This window comes from Oenanthe melanoleuca, chromosome 1A (assembly GCF_029582105.1).
Source record: "Oenanthe melanoleuca isolate GR-GAL-2019-014 chromosome 1A, OMel1.0, whole genome shotgun sequence".
NCBI lineage: Eukaryota > Metazoa > Chordata > Aves > Passeriformes > Muscicapidae > Oenanthe > Oenanthe melanoleuca.
The window spans coordinates 39482493-39501751 of record NC_079334.1 but is presented as its reverse complement, the minus strand read 5'-3'; the positions used below and the strand labels follow the sequence as shown (position 1 = coordinate 39501751).

Sequence of the window (19259 nt, the reverse complement as noted above, 5' to 3'; positions counted from 1 at the left end):
TTCTTAGGAGCTTCAAATAAAAACACTGAGCTAATGCCTATCCTCATCTGTTAAATTTGTTGTGTGTTTTTGAACTGGAATCAGAACACATAGCACAGTGTAAACTCTCACTAATGAAGAAAATGTTAAAAGAAGTTGCCTCCTGCCCTGACTTAAATCTCCTTTGAAAACATTACAGTTATTGCTCTTTTTGTAGTAACCTTGGGTCTTAGTTTTAAACATGAAACATTTTGAGTATTATGTTTCAACTGAAACAAACAATAAGGATCCAGTCCATTTTAGTTTAAATTATGAGATGGTTCTCGTTGAGGAAGCAACATTGTTTGCCCATGTGTGAATTGTGATACTGCTTAGTAAGTTTCTCTTCTAGATTACATTGTAGAAAATTGGTTTCAGCGAGACCTGTATTGCATGTTTGTGTTTCAGTCAAGCTATCAGAGGATTTAAACTAATGTAGCAATATCATCTGAGTAGGGTCCACAAATTATAGACATGAAAAAGAGGCAAAAGAAAATTGTGAATCTTTTATGGCTCACAGCATGTAGCACTATGGCCAGGTGTGGTTGAGGTTCTTGAAAGTGTAAGAACACAGTATATGGGCAGAAGAACAGGAAATACAGGTTTCACTACACATTCAGATTGTTCATTTTCAAAATTCATAATAAAACAGGTAAGTATTAAACTATGAGTTAGAGGTAATAACAAAATCCAGTGGGAAAAAGTATTCAGCTCATTGCCAGCACAATGCCACAATGCCCGTCTTAGGAATGATAGCAGTCAAGTCAATATGATTGTGAAAGTATTGTGATTCAGTGTAGGAGAGGAATGACTTTTTAGCTTTCTGTGATTAACCTTACCTCCTAATGTACTTTTGACATTAATATTCATACAAGTTGTTCTGTGTAATGATTACTGTGTATTCTCTGTATGATGACTGCAATTTTATTGGCACATTGTAATGTATTCAGTTAATACCACTTTTTGATTGCCTTTGGGAAGGATTAATGAAGAGTTTTTAGGCTAGGGAATCCATAAAATGTATTCTGGTTCTTCAAATTTAAAAATTTTTTTTTTTTTTGGACAACCTTTTGGCAAACTGCTGAAGAAAGCGTTCTTCAATCTATCAACCTTCTTGACTCTTAGCTAAAAGATAAAATATATTATTGTGATATTTTTTCTGTGTTTTTCCCTTTCAGGCAATTGTGCTTTGCTTTCGATTGCACTTCACAAAAGATAATATCACAAATAACACTGCAGCAGCTACAGTGCGGCAGGTAGTTACTGTTGTGTTTGAGAGAGTGGTTGCTGAAGATGAACGATACAAAGGTGGGCATACTGCTTACTCAGCTTGCTTTTATTTACTTGCTTTTTGGACACATATCAGACTTCTCTTTCAGATGAAGAAGTAGTAAAATGTCTATGGATGTTATAAAGAAGTCACAAACATCATTAATTTTAACTGTCTTTTATACACTTATTTGTATTTAAAGGAGATGAAGTCCTTTGCCATTGTGTCAGTCCAATTCAGTGCAGCAGTGTATAAAACCTAGTTTGTTTGTGTTTTTTCAAGCTGTGAGAACTGGTCTTCAGCTTAGTACTGTAAAGGGATTTGAGGTGAGGGTGTCATTCATGGCAGGTACTATAGATTACTAAGTGTGAAATACATGGCAGTAGTTGTTTTGAAGAGAACGTTGGAATGTAGTGCTTGGTATTGATGATTTTTTGGTTGTCAATCTAATGTTTGTTTCTATAGACATGATAAGTTGCAGAAGAATTACCTGGCCATTCTCATAGAATATTCTTGTAAGAACACTTAACGCTACTTGATTTTTAACAGTTCCTTTGTTCACAAAACCTTGTTTTGTTTTTTTTACACAGATGCTGTTGACCAGCCAGCTGCAGTTCAAGGGAATAGTAATAGGAGATCTGTCAGTACACTGAAGCCCTGTGCTAAAGATGCATATATGCTTTTTCAGGTAGTTGGGGAACATATAAATACATACTTGCCGTTAAGATTAGGTGCTTCTACATCTCTTTAAGAAATTGCAATGTCCTTAACCAGAGCCTTGTGCTTTCTTATGCTATTTATTCTTATTAGTGATGATATGCTGTATCACAGGGGAATGATGGGAAAATGAAGACAGAGTGGCCTTTAAAAATGTTTTACTATAAATCTTAAACAATAGCTAAGTATATGTGTCTGCATTAAATTCAAGATTCTTATTTCTGTGAGCCTGTGGTGGGTTTACCCTGGCTAGACTCTCAAGTACCCACCCAGCTGCTCTAGCACTCCCCGTCTCAGCTGGATGGGGAGAGAAAATAAGATGAAAAGCAATTCACAGGTTGAGATAAGGCAGTTTACTAAAGCAAAAATATAAGTTTGCATGTGCATGAGCAAGCAATGTTCAGCCACTTCCTGGGAAGCAGAGCTTCAGAGTCCACAGTGGTTGCTCCCAAAGGCAAATATTGTAAATAATGAATGCATGGCTCCCTTTCTCTTCCATTTCTTAGGTTCTATAACTGAGGTATGGAATATCTCTTTGGTTAATTTGGGATGACAGTTTCTGATGATTTTTGTGTCCTCCCCCCCAGGATCTTGGCCAGCCCCTTGGTGGCAGTGGGGGGGAAATCTTGAGAGACAGCACTGAGACCGTGCCAGTGCTATTCAGATGTAGCCAAAACACAGATGTTTTATCAGCACCTTTCTAGTCACCAATGCAAAGCTGTAAGGGCTGCTGTGGGGAAAATTAACTCCATCTCAGCCAGACCCAATACAGAGCAAAATGCTGCAACTGTAGTTCAGTCCTGTTTCTTGTGGTTGGTATTGGACATTAAAGGCAAGTATGTAATGAAAAGGAGTAGTTGAGCTCATCACACCAATAAAAATCTTGACTTAGCAAATTCACTGGTCTTGAGCTATTTTTGAAGGTAGGAATGAACACACATGCTACAAGGATACCAGCAAAGTTTAAAATTTCTCTTAAACATTTTCTGTGCTTTTAAATTTATGTTTAGAAAGTATTCAAAGAAAAATTGTATTGAAATCAGAAAATTACTCATGAAAGAGGAGAGTGTGTAGATTTCATTATGTACTTGGGAAACTTTCTTGGTACTGGACTGTACAGAGAATGTCAATGTTGCTATGTTTCTTTCTAAGGATCTTTGTCAGTTAGTTAATGCTGATGCTCCCTACTGGCTCGTGGGTATGACAGAAATGACACGGACATTTGGCCTTGAACTTCTTGAGTCGGTCCTCAATGACTTTCCACAGGTGTTTTTGCAAGTGAGTAGTTCTTGGACAGAAAGACTTTTAATCACATAGGTAGTAAAATCTACACTTCATTAAATCCTCTGTAATTTAACATGAATATTGTTTTCCTGAAGGACTTGTAGCTTTTACATATGGGAGGGGCTTAACAGCAAAGTTCCCTGTGCTTTTTGAATGTTTTTTCTATTCCCAAACACATTATTTATGTTCATGTTTTATTTATGTTTATACATTTTGTAGGACTGTTTATTTTACTCTGTTTTACTCTTGGTTTTGCTATTTGTATCTCCTCCAGAGATGTATTTTCTGATTTATGACAGCTCTGTAACTGAATTTGTGATATTGTTAATTCTACAAAAACCTCACCACACTTGTAAAATAAAAATCAAGATTGTGAATTGCATATATCTACTGCATATAAATGCACCATGATCCTGTGGTAATGTGCTTTACTAGCGGACAGTAGATAAATTAAGGAATTTATAAATATATAAGTGATATATTAGCAGCCTATTTCATCTTGCAAAATACAAGAGTGCATGGCATGAACCTGGCCATGTAATTTCCTGCTTTTTGGTAGCTTTACAATGGCGTCTGCAGTTCTGCCTTTTCATTTCCTGATTGCAATTTATACCAAGATTTACATTATTTCAGACTGCTTGATCATAACTACAAGTGTAAATAAGATGCATAATCAGAGCTACTGGTAACAATTAAGGAATATTTGCATATAATTTTTTCTGTTTTCTTTTTCAGCATCAGGAATTCAGTTTTCTTCTTAAAGAAAGAGTATGCCCTCTTGTTATAAAGCTCTTCTCCCCAAATATCAAATTCAGGCAAGGTTCCACCACCTCATCTTCCCCAGCACCAGTGGAAAAACCATACTTTCCCATCTGTATGCGTTTGCTGCGAGTAGTTTCTGTTTTGATTAAACAGTTTTACAGTTTGCTGGTAAGAATATGCTCAAAATTTCTTTATGCAGTTTTGTTTTTTTTTATATGCCAGTGTTATGATCAGTAGTAGTATTGATTAGTTCTTGGGAGCTATTGATGTCCACTGAGGGAAAAGAAGGCTAAGTACTACTTTCCTCTTATGTTTATTTGTGTTTACATGTATTCTAAATGTACGATTTTGTTAAACATGGGCTTGTATGAATTTCATAGTAGATTAGCTGTTGTCTTTTCTCTATTTAACTGCCTTTCAGGTTTTGGGAACCTTTTGATCTTCTTATTTGCCTCACTTTAGATAATGATGATTACTGCGCTTTGTTTATACTTTCTAAGAGGCTTTTGACTTGAGTTGCTAGAGCTGTTAACAGAATGTGGGTAAAAAACATGTTCAGCTGTTCTTGTGTCCTGAGTTTTGGGTATTTACTAAAACATATATTTTTCATTTGTCCACTGTAGCAAATATATGACCTTTATTGCAATGTCTGTGAAGAATTTAACTCCTTCAGTGCAATTGCATATGTGATTTTAGCTTGTCAGAAATGTTATGTTTTTACATAATTCTGAGTAAATACTCAGTCCAGGGATTTTTTTAGATTCTGTACAAAACTTGCTGTTATAGAACTCCAGAGATGAAAGATTTTTTGAGAGAGTATTTTGTAGGAGGCTTTTCTTTTTATTAATTATTATAAATATATAAAATTATTATTTATTATTATGAATATATACATTATTATATATTTTAGGTGACAGAATGTGAAATCTTTTTGTCATTGCTGGTTAAGTTTCTGGATGCAGACAAACCACAGTGGCTACGAGCTGTTGCAGTAGAATCTATTCACAGGCTTTGTGTGCAGCCTCAGCTATTAAGGTATTTAATATATTGGCTTTTGCTTTTACATAAAGTTTAAGATTTATTTTTATTATTTTTCCCTAATGGAAATTGCTTCTTAAGGCATTGCAAATGTGTAGAAACTTCAATGCAATAATCTCTATGATAATTTTGTGTAATGCATTAGGCAATGTTTATTATCCAGGAAGGGCTTCATTATAGTTATTTGAGTATGTCTGTGTCTTAGCAGTGTCAAAGGAACATTTACCTAAAATTAAATATTATTGTTTACCTAAATATTTGCTGTTAAAATGGGCTTTTAGTCTACAATTTAGAGTGTGTGTGGGGAGAAGTTGCTGTTAAAATATTCTTTTAGTCTCCAGTTTGTCAAACGTTTTCTGTTTTATAAAATACCTTCCAGGTCTTTTTGTCAGTCATATGATATGAAGCAACATTCCACTAAAGTTTTCCGTGATATTGTGAATGCACTGGGGTCCTTTATCCAGTCTCTATTTCTTGTACCGAGCACAGGGAACACATCAGCAACACCAAACCAAACTGGTAAAGCCTTGTCCTTATTATAATTTTATTTTTCGATCATTTTCTTGTAGTAATTAATTCTAATTTGATTCAGCTCTGGTATAGTCTCTACTTCAGTGTTTATTTTGGTGAAATATTAGCTTGACTAACTAGTATTCTCAGCTGTGGGATTTTATCTACCTGTAATGTGAGGAGGGCATAGACCCCAGTCAGCAGAGCATTTCTCCTGCCTTGGTTCTTGTTTCTGCAGTGACCAAGCTCTTCATTTCACAACTTTTCAGAGGGAAATACTGATGGAGTTATTTCTAATTTCTGACTATAAAAAATGTCTCTCCTTGTGCGGGGATGTAATTTATGGCAGTGTCCAATTTAAGTGGTAAAACGTTGTGAGTTTGTGGGAGGCAATCATTAATTCTTCTGGATGTTCAAGGCCAAAACTGAAGTGAGAGACCCAAGAGGCAGAATGAAAGATGTGTGTTTTACAAATTATCTCTGTCCTTTTTGTGAGCTGAATCAGACACATGTTGAAACTAAACTTGATAGTCTTTTCTTGCAGCCAGGGTTTGGCATTTCACTAGGTAATTTATATATTGATAAGAAGGAGTGATTGTCTTGTTAATGCCTTTGCAGTTGTTTATGTCCCAAGTTAAGGCTCTCTGCTTCTTCCTGTACTTCTGGAAGCAGAATCCTTAGCAACAAACAACATAAAAGTAATTTGTAAGGGTGTCTTTTGATATGCCTTCTTAAAAGAGGTAAAAGCCAGATAATAAATTAATTTTTGTCTATCATGTCTACTATTAAATTTAGAAACTTGGAAAAGTTTGGGTTTAGACTCACAGCTTTCAGTATTCACTCATGGAATTGGAATCCCATGCTGGAGTTAGCAGTGACAGCATGAGGAAACCTGTGGCAGTATCGTTTTGTAGCTATCTGTACTGCAATTGGTAGACATTTCTATTAGTAGTATTTCTAAGTTAGCTTAATTATCTTAAAGTAAATCAGAAAAGCACTTTTCACCACGTAACATGCACATATGAGAAACCATTCTGTAATATTCATTCTGAAAACCTAAATTTTGCCTCAGGTGAAACAGCCCTGCAGTAGGGTCATACCTCTAGTGCTGTTGCTATTTCTCTGGATACTTATTTCAGTTTGTTTTCTCTTTTCCTTTTCACTGCTTCTTTCTGTCTGAGTGTTTCTCATGTCACTTTCTCATGCTTTTTTTTCTGCCTTTTTTCCTCCTATGGCCATATTTGACATGCAAGGAGCAGATCAATGCAATGTAATTCTTTAACTGAGTCTTCTGATTATAACAGCAGAATCTCATAGCAGGCTGTCTTTTGGAATCATGGAGTGGCTTGTGTTGGAAAAGACCTTCAAGGTGATCTAATTCCAGCACCTTAGCCATAGGCAGGGACACCTTCCAACAGACTAGGTTGCTCGAAGCCTTATTCAAACTGGCTTTGGACACTTACACTCCTTATACACTTAATTTTGGAGTCTCAGTCTTGCAACAGGCTACCTGTTTCATAGAAGTTGGAAGCTGCATCTACTAAAGTTTTGTGTCACCTTTATTATACTGGGCAATGTTTACAACTCACTTTAATGAGTTAGATTAATACAGAAATAGTTGCATGTGTGTGACTGCACTGTGGGATTATAGAAAATGGCAGCAGTGTAACTGTGTTAGTGGCAATGTTTGGTTAACCATTTGTTTAGCAGTATGATTTTTTTGTTTCACTCTGTTAAGTGTTACCATGTTAAAGTGTATACATAAACTTCTGTGTATTCATATTGCCTGAGTTAGTAGTTTATTGCCTAAATTAGTAGCTTATTCCCCAAACATTAAAAGCAAGCACACCAAAATGGCAATTACACTGTGAGTCGCTGTCCTGGGGATTCTGCTCTATCTCCTCATTTCCTCTTCAGAGAGAATCTGAACTTGTGGGACCTGTTCTTAGTAAGTTTAGATGTCCTTCTCCATGAAGGAAGTGTATATATGCAGAATTCCTTGTTATTTTAGCTGCTTTTTTTGGTTTTCTCAGTTGGAGCCAAAATTTGTGCCTTCCTAGCTGTTGGTTGGCACATTGTCATCTCTTGCTGGGGTTTGTTATTCTACCTTGGCATGGAACAGATTGAAATATTACCATTCTCTGATTCTCTTCTTACGGTTTTTACATTTCTAAACTCTTGTAAGTTTGTTATTGAAATAATTGAACTTTCTAACTACTGAGATCTTGATACAACTATGTAAATAATCCTTAACTTTCAAGTATCTTATCTGACTCTTTGCTAAAATATACATTGTTTCATCAAGACTGTGTAAGTTTGTTTCATTCACAGAATGTTATGAATGTTGCTGTGGCTTTCACAGAAACATTACATTCCGACTGGAAGTTAGGCAGCTGACATCAATGAACTGCACATAAGGTTATATTTTAGACAGCAGAGGGAGCTCAGAAATAGTTTGTTAATGTTGATTTTTGTTCTTGAACTCAGTGTCTTCAGATTAATCCTGATGTCTCAAAAATTAAATGTAGAAAAAGGATGTTTGCTGATCACAAATACGAGATTGGTTGATTTTATCACTTTGTTTTTGTAAACAGGAAGCAATGCATCAGGGAATACTGGCTCAGCACAAACTAACCCAGGAGTGCTTGGAATGGGTGGAGGTGCAACTGTATTACCTGCCTTTGAGTACAGAGGCACTTGGATACCCATCCTGAATGTAACAGTACAAGGCAGTGCTAAAGCTACATAGTGAGTACCTCTACCTTTTTGAAAATGTATGTAACAAGTATTGTATGTATGTAATGATTTTTATTTTAAATGTAATGATGTAAAGATTTTTAGGTTTTTTTTTTTTTTTAGTAGTGAATATTGCGGTTTTTGTTTCACTGGTGTTGAGTCTAATAGGAATTTTCTCTTTGTTGGTGCCATGAGGTATTTTTTCTGTTTTTTCTGCACGACCTGGATTCTGATTGGAATGTCCCCTATGGTTTTTGCATCAGTTGGATTTTGTTTTCCTGCCTTATTATCTGTATTAACTCTTCACTTTTAGGCCTCCCTGTAGTACAGAACAATTTTGGAATACCTGTTGCTGCATTTTGTAATGGTAAACATGAAGGGCATTAAGCAAACAGAACATCAGTGGGAATAAAAAATAGCTTTCTCACACCAGCTTTTCTGTATTTACAGTTTTTATTGAGCAGGATATTGTGGTAGATACTGGTCTGGTTGTCATTTCAAACAATACATTGACCTGTATGCCAAGGCTAGGTTCTGAATACTCCTTAGAATGGCAAATTATTTTGTCATGTGCATTATTTTGTACAATGAAGATGGTGTTTTCAGTTTAAAGCTGCAAGTACTATGTTACTTTTTAATTAGTGCAATTATTTTCATGTCAGTCAGGATCATTGAAGGACAAGTGCTTCCAAACCTGATGTACCACCATAAAATTTTGGCTTACTAAAATTCAGTGAAATTTGCAAAATAGCCTGGATCTCAGTATTCTTAGGGTAGAAGCACCTTTACCTGCCTTTTAGGTGCTGAAGAAAAATCATTGTCAGATTTCAATAGTTACAGTGTATGTGTTAAACTTTTATTCCAGCAGTGGACATGGCTGTTGTTTTAGCTTATCTGCCTGCTCTCAGGGAATGCAAATTTTTAACCTAGTCAGCTACTACAACCTCTACTTTTCTTGCTTTTCTTTTTTCTTTCTATCTCTTCTTAACTGGTTCAAGAACCTTGCAGCCACTATCATAGTCTCCTATCCTGCTCTAAACTCTCTTGTGTTTTACGTCAAGTGACTCTGATTTTCTCTGCATAATTTTTGCATTTTTTCTTTTGTATAAGATTACAGAGTTATGACAAGCATTTCACAGCAGTTTTTTTCTCCTATCTAGTGCTTTTGTCTGTAGGTCCCTGTATGTAAGGAGATGACTTGCTGTAATGTGTCGCATCCTAGCACCAGTTCTCTTCTGCTGCCATTAGATTTTCAAACGTGGCCGCATCTCATATTTTTATACAAATTTCTTATAGACCACTATGCTTTGTCTTCCCCTTTACTTAAGGAACTAAATGCTTTTAAGAGGAAAAGACAAACTCTTCAGGACTTTTCATGGCCATTGCCATGTAACAGTATATATTGTAATTATAAAAGTCACTATTAATTTTAATTAGACCTGTGTATATATTTACACTTTCTTGTATATGGAAGATTAAATGTTGACCACTTGATTTAGCTATATTTCCCTCTCCCCTAGATATCTGAGGCAGCTATCTTCAGGAAATTAGTGGTAATGATTGAAGCATGGCATGTTTGGGAGAAGGAAAAATCCTTTGTGCAGACAAGAGTTGTGGCACTTAGAGCATAAAAGTATCTTTGTATTTTAGCTGGGATATGTAGCTTTTTTTAAGAGTAGTTTGTAGAGGAAAAAATTATGTAATAATAGTTGTTGTGGTAGCAGGTAGTTTTTGTAACAGTCTGTCTCTACTTGTATAGATGCTGCTGCTCTGTCAGCTGCAATTCCTGTTGGATTTGTTGGATTTTTAAACTCAGCAGTTCCTTATGTTCTTTTAAAGTAAAAGATGGAGACAAGTGGCAATGAGGCTGCTGTTCCAGGATAGTGATGTTTTAATTGCATGCTTTTCAGCAGTGGATCATGTAGACACATCCCCTTTTTACAAATAACTTCCGTTGTTTACGCATGCATGTAGGTGATGAATATTTGGCTGTGTAATATCTAGCTATGGACAGGCTTTTCTAGTCATGTGGACTCTGATAATAGAACGTCTGACTTGTTCTCAATTTGTTATAACTATATTCACATTGTCATGACCTACTGATATATTTCCTCTGTTGGTTCCTAGATACTTGTGTTCTTCTGTATAGTTCTGTTGCAGTGGTTCTAAGTAAAATAATAATACATGTAGAATTATTCATGATGCTTGCTTATATGTGTTAGTTTTTAGAAATATTTTTTGCAGATCTATACTCAGGGTTTGTACCCTTTTGGTTGCTGTTGTATTTAGTGATTCATTTACTCTTTTACTTAATTACTTAAAGGACTTTTCTTGAGTTGCAATAAATCTCGAAGGATTGTATTTGGGACCCATTTGTACTTACCATTCATTTGGAATCTTGTTTTTTATTATTGTTTTTAAAGACAGTGATATTTCTACACACTTCTCATGTTTTCAATTTTTTAGTTTGGAGATGCTGGACAAAGTCGAGCCACCTACAATTCCTGAAGGCTATGCAATGTCAGTGGCATTTCACTGTTTGCTGGATCTTGTCCGTGGTATCACTACCATGATCGAAGGAGAGTTGGGAGAGGCTGAAACTGTCATTCAAACCTCAACAGAGGCAACTTCATTACCAGCACAGTCTTCAGAGCAAGATTTGCAGTCTGTTTCTGACCAGTCAGAGAAAGAACTAGGTATTTGAAAATGCAAACACTATATGAAATAGAACAGGTTTATGGAAAGCAGATTTTAAAATTTCATGCTTTTTTGGCTTATATTTATTGTTTATTCTTTATATAAAAAACTTCCAATGAAGTATGTTTGATTTTTTTTTTTTTCCTTTTTTTAATGGAACAGCAGTTCCATTAAAAAAATACTTGACTTGGTGTTCTGCTTTTGGCTTAACGCTGAGATGTAAGATCACAAGAGACTGAATAACAGAAATGGAGTTATGACCATGTTAAAAAAAATATATATTTCTAGTAACAAGATAAAAATCATGTTTTAAGAGAGAAATTCTTAATAATATTGCAGTATATAGAGCAGGACTTCTTTAAGGGCAGAACTGCTGTGAAGTGAGGATTGTCTGTGTGGAGCATATGATGAGTCTGGGGTCTTTCTACATAGGGTTCTGTATGTACAGAGAGACTTGTGTTTGAGCAGTGAGTTTGGCTCGTGCCCCAGGAAGCCGAGGCAGTGCAGCTGAATTTGAGCCGGGGCTGCTGAAAGGACAGCGGGGAGCAGAGGGTTTGTCCCCGGCGCTGCCTCGGGAGCGGGGAGCTCTCCGTGGTGCTGCGGAGCGCCGGCTCTGCCCAGGGCCTCGGCGGGGCCCCGGAGAGAGGGAGGCATGCAATGGGCTGGGCAGATACCTGTTTGCTAGAGCAGTATATTTTTATTCCCTATTGAATGAAAGAAACAAATTATAGATACCACAGGAGAGTATTTTTACTTCACTGCAAAATTTCAGTGAGTTTCTTGTCCCATATTTTTGCACTTCTGAATGTTTATTTTTATAGACAAGGATCAAAAATGGTTATATATACTGTAGGAAGTTGGATTTTGGTGGGTTTTTTTGATGCTATTTAGAAAAAGCATTGCTTGGTGACTTTTTTTTTTTTTCCCCCTCAGAGATGTTACTTTAAATGCAAGTTGTTTAAATACTTACTAGTATGAGTGTGTTTCTGTATGCACATATATATATCTGTGTAAACATACATACAAAAACACTTCAGAAGATGCAGTAGCAAGCATTTTTTTATGATACAGTTGAAAGTTATTAAGGGAACTACTGTGTTTCTGCTATAAAAAAGTTTATGTATTTCTTTTAAGTTAACAGAGCTGTCTGGGAAGAAATGGTGAATGCTTGTTGGTGTGGTCTTCTGGCTGCTCTATCCCTCCTACTTGATGCAAGGTATCTGGTCTTTCATTTCCCCTTATTTTTCTAAGTTGGTATTCCAAGCTATATTTTGGACTGACTTTTGATAGCCATCGGATTGACAGTTTTCAACATAAGTGCTGTTCATGGCACCTGAGCAGTCAGGTTTGTGGCTTAGACTGAATTAGAAAATGGCACAGAAGTCTCCAGAAGTCCAGCATCAACTTTTAATGTATTTCAATACAGAACAATTAATTGCATTTCCAAAGGATTGCCTTTACAATATTTAAATTATCTTTATTTTTTTTTACTTTGCTTGCATGTTTCAACATGATTCCATGTCCTGATACTGCAAGTAAGGAACTAAGTAATGTCTTGGTACTTGTTAGTACTATCTAATCTTTAAAGTGGAAAAGCTTTTTATAGGAAATGTCTGTGATAAATTAATTTACTCCTTCAAAGAGCTTTCTGTAATCAAACACCATTTTCTGAAATTAGTTTAAAATATCTTCTCATAGTCTCATTTACCAAGTCACTGAGAAATAAAGTCCAATTTTGAAGGAAGTGGTTCTGTAGAATTTTGTTGATTAGTTATGCTTGTTCTTCAATATTTATAGTCTTAATGGGTTTAAAGTATGTTCATGTGGCTTTCAGTTTTGGTTATCTGCCTGTATTAATTCTTGATGAACAATGTGTGCTCTTTCAGCACTGATGAAGCTGCCACTGAAAATATTCTAAAAGCAGAATTGACCATGGCTGCACTTTGTGGAAGACTGGGTCTTGTAACATCAAGAGATGCCTTTATCACTGCCATCTGCAAAGGATCCTTGCCTCCTCACTATGCCCTTACTGTATTAAACAGCACAACTGCAGCTCTGTCCAGCAAATGTAAATATGTCCATTTTCCTTAATTGCATTTCTTTGTATTGTCCTCTAAACCCAAATATTTTCAGGATGTGATTCCAAAGACACACAGCTGTAGTATTTGGCTGTATTAAAATAAGTTAGAATCCTCAGACAGCACCTAGGTCACCTGCTTTCCAGAACTTGTTAGTCTTGCAGCATTTGCTGACTATCACTCTGATCAAACTAAAATTTCCTGGATGAGTCACATATGTCAAAAGTTGAAATTCTAAGGTGATCTGTCTACCTTTGTAAAGACCTGTGAGGATATGTAATTATGACAATTCAAAATCTGAAAAGAACTCTGGGTAACTTGGATTCTAAAACTTTGGCTAGAACATTTTTGATGTACTACAGTTTTTTCTACAATTGTCCAGTGATGGTAATACTTAGGCATAAGTGGAAGATCTGAGTTCTGGGCTCTCTTCAGCCTACAGAAAGCTGAATTGATGTGTCCCACATATTACGTAACTCATAATATATGCTGTTTAGGATGTACTCTGTTTCCATCTTTGAAAGTGAATTACTACTTACTAAGAAAAGCAACTACCTGAAGACTATACAGATGAATCTAGCATTAGAGCTTTTAAAATAAAACAAAAATATCTTAATTGTGTGAAGAAGGACCAGCACCCTTACTTCAGTTCAGTGTACCAGCTCAGTGTATTGTTAGATTTTAAGTCCATAAAGAAGTACACATGACTGAACTACACAGATGTCTATAGAAATGAAGCAGGGAACCACAGTTATTTTGTATAGGCTGCTCTTCTTTTTACAAGTGAGTTGTAAAATGGGTGTCCTGAAGTCCCATATTGAAAAAATATCATCATATGGCATTGATGACACCATCATATTCTGATGAATGGTGCAATGGTAGCACACAGTGATATTTTTTATACACAATTACTACCAAAAGCTGAGTTGATAGTCTAATACTCATATTTTAATCATAAATATTTCAGTCTTGACATAAAATATATAAATATATTGCAAGCATTGTGTAATTGTTAGAAAGAGGGAATAATTGTTGAATCTTTAAATCTGTACGGCAATGACACTGTAATCTAAATATAACTAAAAGTCTCAAAGTGAGGTGTGTTAAAGCTAAACAACTGTAAAAAATTTTTCTGGAATCTGTTTGCCACAAGGTGGTTCTTACTGTAAGTAAGTACTGGATTTTAAATTTAGATTTTTTTTCTGTCTCTTTTCAATTTTCCTCCAGCATATTCCATTCAGGGACAGAATGTTCAAATGATTAGTCCTTCAAGTGAGTCTCACCAGCAAGTTGTAGCAGTTGGGCAACCCTTAGCTCTTCAGCCACAGGGAACAGTTATGGTAAGTACAACTTGTAAGTGATCTTACTTTGCTTAACTACTTCTTCCTGCATCTACACATATCTTAAAACCAGGCTACAGATACACACCATTCTTACAAATAATGGTCAGCTGAACTCTTGTCCTAAGACTTTAATTTGGAACAGCCCTGGACAGTAAAGTTATTTAATTGCAAAGGAGTCTTATTCTTGCTTTTTCTGACTTTTAGCTCAGAAGTTCTTATCCATTCCATTTGGAAGACTCTGGATCTCAGCTGTATTATGTGCCTGTGTGTGACTGCTGATTTTGAGGGGATGATGCAATTAAGCTAGAGTACTTGAACTTCTGACTGATACTAATGTGAAACTTGGAGGAAAAGGAAGTGGTCAAATCATAGAATTACAGAATGGTTTGGGATGGAAAGGACCTTAAAGATAAATCTCATTTCAGCCCACTGGCCATGTGCTAGCTTCTGCTAGACCAGCTTGCTCAGAGCCCCATCCAACCTGGCCTTGAGCAGTGCTGGGGATGAGACATTCACTTCTTCCCTGGGCAGCCTGTTCCACTGCCTCACAGCAAAGGTTTCTTTCCTAATACTGAAACCTGTTCTCTTTCAATTTCAATCCATTCCCTCTTGTCCTGTAACTATGTACTCTTGTAAATAGTATTGTCCTGTTTTCCCTGAAGTTGCCTTCAGGTACTGGAAAGCTGCAATTAGGTTGTCCCTAAACCTTCACTTTTCCAGGCTGAACAATCCTGATTCTTCTAGCCTTTCCTCATAGGAGAGGTGTTCCCCCCCCTCTAAACACCTTGGTGGCCCTCCAACAGATGGAAATCCTCCCAGTGTTGGGGGCCTCAGAACTGGATGCAGCATGCAAGTACTCATATTCAGCCTCACCAAAATAAGTCTGAGAGAAGAAGGAGAGATACTGAACTACTCTGAAAAAATATATTTCACTAGTGCAAACAAAATGTAGTTTTAAGGCACTTCAGTAAAAACTGGAAGTTTGCTAGAAACACTATTGTTGTGGAATGATAAAAATTGGATGGCTGGTTATTCTTTTTTTTTTCCTGTAGCTGACATCAAAAAATATCCAGTGTATGAGGACATTACTCAACTTGGCACATTTCCATGGAGCTGTTCTTGGTACATCATGGCAACTTGTCCTGGCTACCCTTCAGGTAATATTTCCCTCACAGGAAATATTTATGCCTTGTTGTTATGCTTTAGTGTTTTGCTATAATTTGGTTTTCAGTTGCTCAGTGAGCAATAGAAGAACCTTTGTGTTTTCTCATGGAGTACTGTGAATTTCCTTGAATAAGTACTGTAGCATTTCTTTTGAGTTCTGTTTGGCTGGAAGGTTGGTGGCTCACTTGAGTACAGTGCTAATTTCTTCTCTGCCTGAAAAATGATCCTTTTGCATTTTTCAGCATCTTGTATGGATTCTGGGACTGAAGCCTAGTGTTGGGGGTGCATTAAAACCTGGAAGAGCTGTGGAAGGGCCAAGCACAGTAAGCATTGTTTGTTTTTCAGTTAATGATTACATAGCATTTTCTATTACAATCTGTAAGACATATTTCTCTTTTTTTCAAGGTTCTGACTACAGCAGTTATGACTGATCTGCCATCTATATCCAGCATGATTTCAAAGCTTTTTGAAAACTCACAGTAAGAAACCTTTTCTTGTAATTAAAATAGTATGTGTATATCAAACTCAACAGTGTTTTGATAGCAGTTATTTTTCAGGTACCTTGACGATGTGTCTTTACATCACTTAATAAATGCCCTTTGCTCCTTGTCTCTGGAAGCCATGGATATGGCCTATGGAAACAATAAGGTATAAAAAGACTTGTTTATTTTTTTTTAGATGTTTTTATGAAACAGGCAGGAGATTGTACATTTATCCTTTAAGCTAACTATTTCTAATACTAAAAGCAGTAACACCTTTGATGCTCTAGATTAAAAATAAAATATGAACCAGAGAATGTCTTGTTTTTAATGGTTCATAGTTACTAGATTCTCTGAACATCCTCACTGTGCTCTTGTGCTTTTTAGTTAAGTAATGTTATGTGTTTCCATTAATAAGATTGTGGGTGGATGGAACTTTTAAAAGCCCTTGTAATTTCAGAGGTTAGGGATGCTGAGTAGCACGGTATGTTCTGTGAGGTGCTAATTTTCAATTCAATTTTCTCTTACAATGTACTTCAGAGAAAGTCTGACAATAGGTATTTGAAAACCTGGTAAGTCATATTTACATGGGAAAACCATAGTTAGTGTTCGTGTCAGCTTCAGAAACAACCTTTAGCCCAAAAAGGTTGAAGACCTGCCATTTGGTAAGATTGAATATATACTCTCCTAGTCAAAACCTTATCCCAGAGGAGAGTTTCTGAAAGTTTGTCCTTATTCTGTTGCACTAGAGATAATGAAGGCAGAGAACACGTTTTATAATATTTTGCTATTACAGAAGCAGAGAATGAATTTAATAAGCAGAGTTTGTGTTTAAAATCAGTTGAAAATTATATTAATAAATCAGCAGAAATGTGAAGAGATAATGATTTCAGTGCAACAGTCATTTTGACTATATGTTGATTTTTTAAAAAAGCAAAATTGAAGCTTATCACTGCTATTTGCAGATATATTTGAAAATAAACAACTAGGATAGCATGAAATTAAGTATTCCAGATTGTTTCACATAAAATTTTAAGTTGCAAAGTTGCAGAAAGTTGGAGAAAAGGCTGTTTTTCTAGCTAAAGGTGTTGCGAAGCTGCTTGGATGGAGGGCAGAGCGCAGGCGCGTTTTTACAGCGCCGCAGAGCTGGTTTTAGTCAGACTGCTGCCCCCGTGTGGCCGCCTGCGGGACTGCGCTTGCCGCGGCCCGTGGAACCAACCAGCTACACCTCAGCTCAGGAATCATCCCCTAGCAAAATGCTCTCACCTTGTCACAGTAACCTCAGCATGTGTTCCAATTCCGCTTTATTAAGGAACCATCACTTTTCGCTGTTGCTAAATTACTGGAAACGGGACTAGTTAATATGCGCAGGATTGAGATTCTTTGGAGACCTCTGACTGGTCATCTGCTGGAGGTAACTAATGGCTTTTATCACTTGTACTAGAATTTAGTTTGTATTAATGAAAATCTTGTCGAAATATGCTTTTAATGTGTAATTAAAAAACATTCTAAATTGTAATTATATACTTTGGTTTAGGCACTTTATTGTCGCAACTCAAATGCATTGTGGTTTGAATTTAAACGTTAATTTATATATTTGAATTACAATATTTTAATATGTCTTGATGACTTTGTCTTTATGGTGCCATCAGTCTTTATATGTTTTCGGCACAGCAGTGTTTAGAAAGATAAGTAATTGTACTTCATACATTTGTTCTAATTAAGGTAGTATAAACATGTTTTACTGTTTCACACAGTACAAATATAAAGGAAGATTCTGAGATAGAATTTTCCTAGAATTGAAGCCAGGAGATTTACTAAGAAAGGGTTGTTTGTTTGTTTGTTTAATATTTAAGCTAATTTCAGAATGCTTTCTCTTCAAGCATAAGAATGTTGTAATCCTATCGCATTTTCTTTTCACCACAAAAAGTATACTTTATCAAGGAAAAAAAAACATTTTGAATTGAAAACTAAAAATAGGTGATTAAATGTAACTGTAGTTTTAATTCTCCATGAAGGAGAATTAAATGTATGAAGGAGAATAAAATGTAAGAGCAGTTTTTGTTTTAGAGTGGGTAAAAGAGAAGGCTTTTCTTCCTCATAATTCAGAATGTATCAGACACTTCCTTAACACCTGTGCATTGTTTCAGCCAATATCAAGGATTGGCCATTGGTCTATTTATGGAAGCCACATATTGCTTTATCTAGGAGAAAAAAATTGTGAATACTTCTAGGTTTAAAAGCTTAAAGCCTAGGCATGTCTTTCCCTTCTTTATTTTTTGCCCTACAAGACAATAAATTTCAGCATCCACATCTTGAGACTGTTTTCATCTAGGGAGCAGTCTGTTTCCAGTGCATTGCGGATAATCTGGCACTGTATTGTAGGAAATACAGAGTCCTTCATTTTTTTTTCAAAGTACTGCCTTACTTCCTTTTAAACCTAAGTTGTTTAGGTACATTAAGGAAGGGGGAAACATCAACTACAATTCAATTAAACACAACCTGAGGGAGTTTGTTCCCTGCTTCTGGAACTGGTTATCTGGACAGAATCAGAGCATGATGTACTTCAAATTCTCTCTTTTTATTTTATATAAAGTTTTAAAAATGTAAGTAAATCAGGAGGGTAGCTATTTCTTGTCTGCTTTTTTAGACGTAAAGCTAGCTCTTCTGTAGTGTTCTCCTTTTCTTTTTGGCCAATGGTTGATAAGAGAATGGTCCACCAATAAAAGGCATCACCCTTCTTTATGATACTGCCTTGGACTTGACTGTGGGTTCTCACACCATCACAGCTAGGGCTGGAAGGTGGGTGGGAATAATTATGTAGCAGTCAGTGAAACTGTTCACTTCCTATGTTAGTTCGAGAGTAATGTATTAGATGTAGCACAGTTCATATTGACTATCTAAGACATGAATATGCACAATGTTTTAATTTTTGTATTCTAAAAAAAGCAATTAGCAAAGTTGTTAGGTTTAGAGAATTTAGAGACAAACAGAAATGAAACCATGCATTTGAAACTCAAGTTTAAAGATGCTTGCTATTTCTTTGTGAGGTTTTTAAAATGGAGTGAGATTTATCTTCAATATGTAGTTACTTTTTGTATTTGAGAGTATAGAAGACTCTTTGTTGCCTGCTATCCTGTTCCTCACTTGATTACGTTAAGCA

The 19259-nt window shown here is 36.0% G+C and overlaps 1 protein-coding gene across 2 annotated transcripts in view; it reads left to right on the top strand.

Moving 5' to 3' along the window:
* The window catches only part of MON2 (MON2 homolog, regulator of endosome-to-Golgi trafficking), a 67740-nt gene that overhangs the window by 17321 nt on the left and 31160 nt on the right, over positions 1 to 19259 (top strand). For both annotated transcript variants that reach the window (XM_056482686.1, XM_056482687.1), the window contains exons 5-20: positions 1197 to 1326; positions 1879 to 1976; positions 3158 to 3283; positions 4025 to 4219; positions 4962 to 5086; positions 5469 to 5608; positions 8194 to 8347; positions 10802 to 11031; positions 12167 to 12248; positions 12919 to 13100; positions 14338 to 14450; positions 15506 to 15610; positions 15860 to 15940; positions 16023 to 16096; positions 16175 to 16265; positions 17409 to 17510. In XM_056482686.1, the coding sequence (XP_056338661.1) occupies positions 1197 to 1326; positions 1879 to 1976; positions 3158 to 3283; positions 4025 to 4219; positions 4962 to 5086; positions 5469 to 5608; positions 8194 to 8347; positions 10802 to 11031; positions 12167 to 12248; positions 12919 to 13100; positions 14338 to 14450; positions 15506 to 15610; positions 15860 to 15940; positions 16023 to 16096; positions 16175 to 16265; positions 17409 to 17510 (2028 nt within the window). The remainder of the gene's footprint in view (positions 1 to 1196; positions 1327 to 1878; positions 1977 to 3157; positions 3284 to 4024; positions 4220 to 4961; positions 5087 to 5468; positions 5609 to 8193; positions 8348 to 10801; positions 11032 to 12166; positions 12249 to 12918; positions 13101 to 14337; positions 14451 to 15505; positions 15611 to 15859; positions 15941 to 16022; positions 16097 to 16174; positions 16266 to 17408; positions 17511 to 19259) is intronic.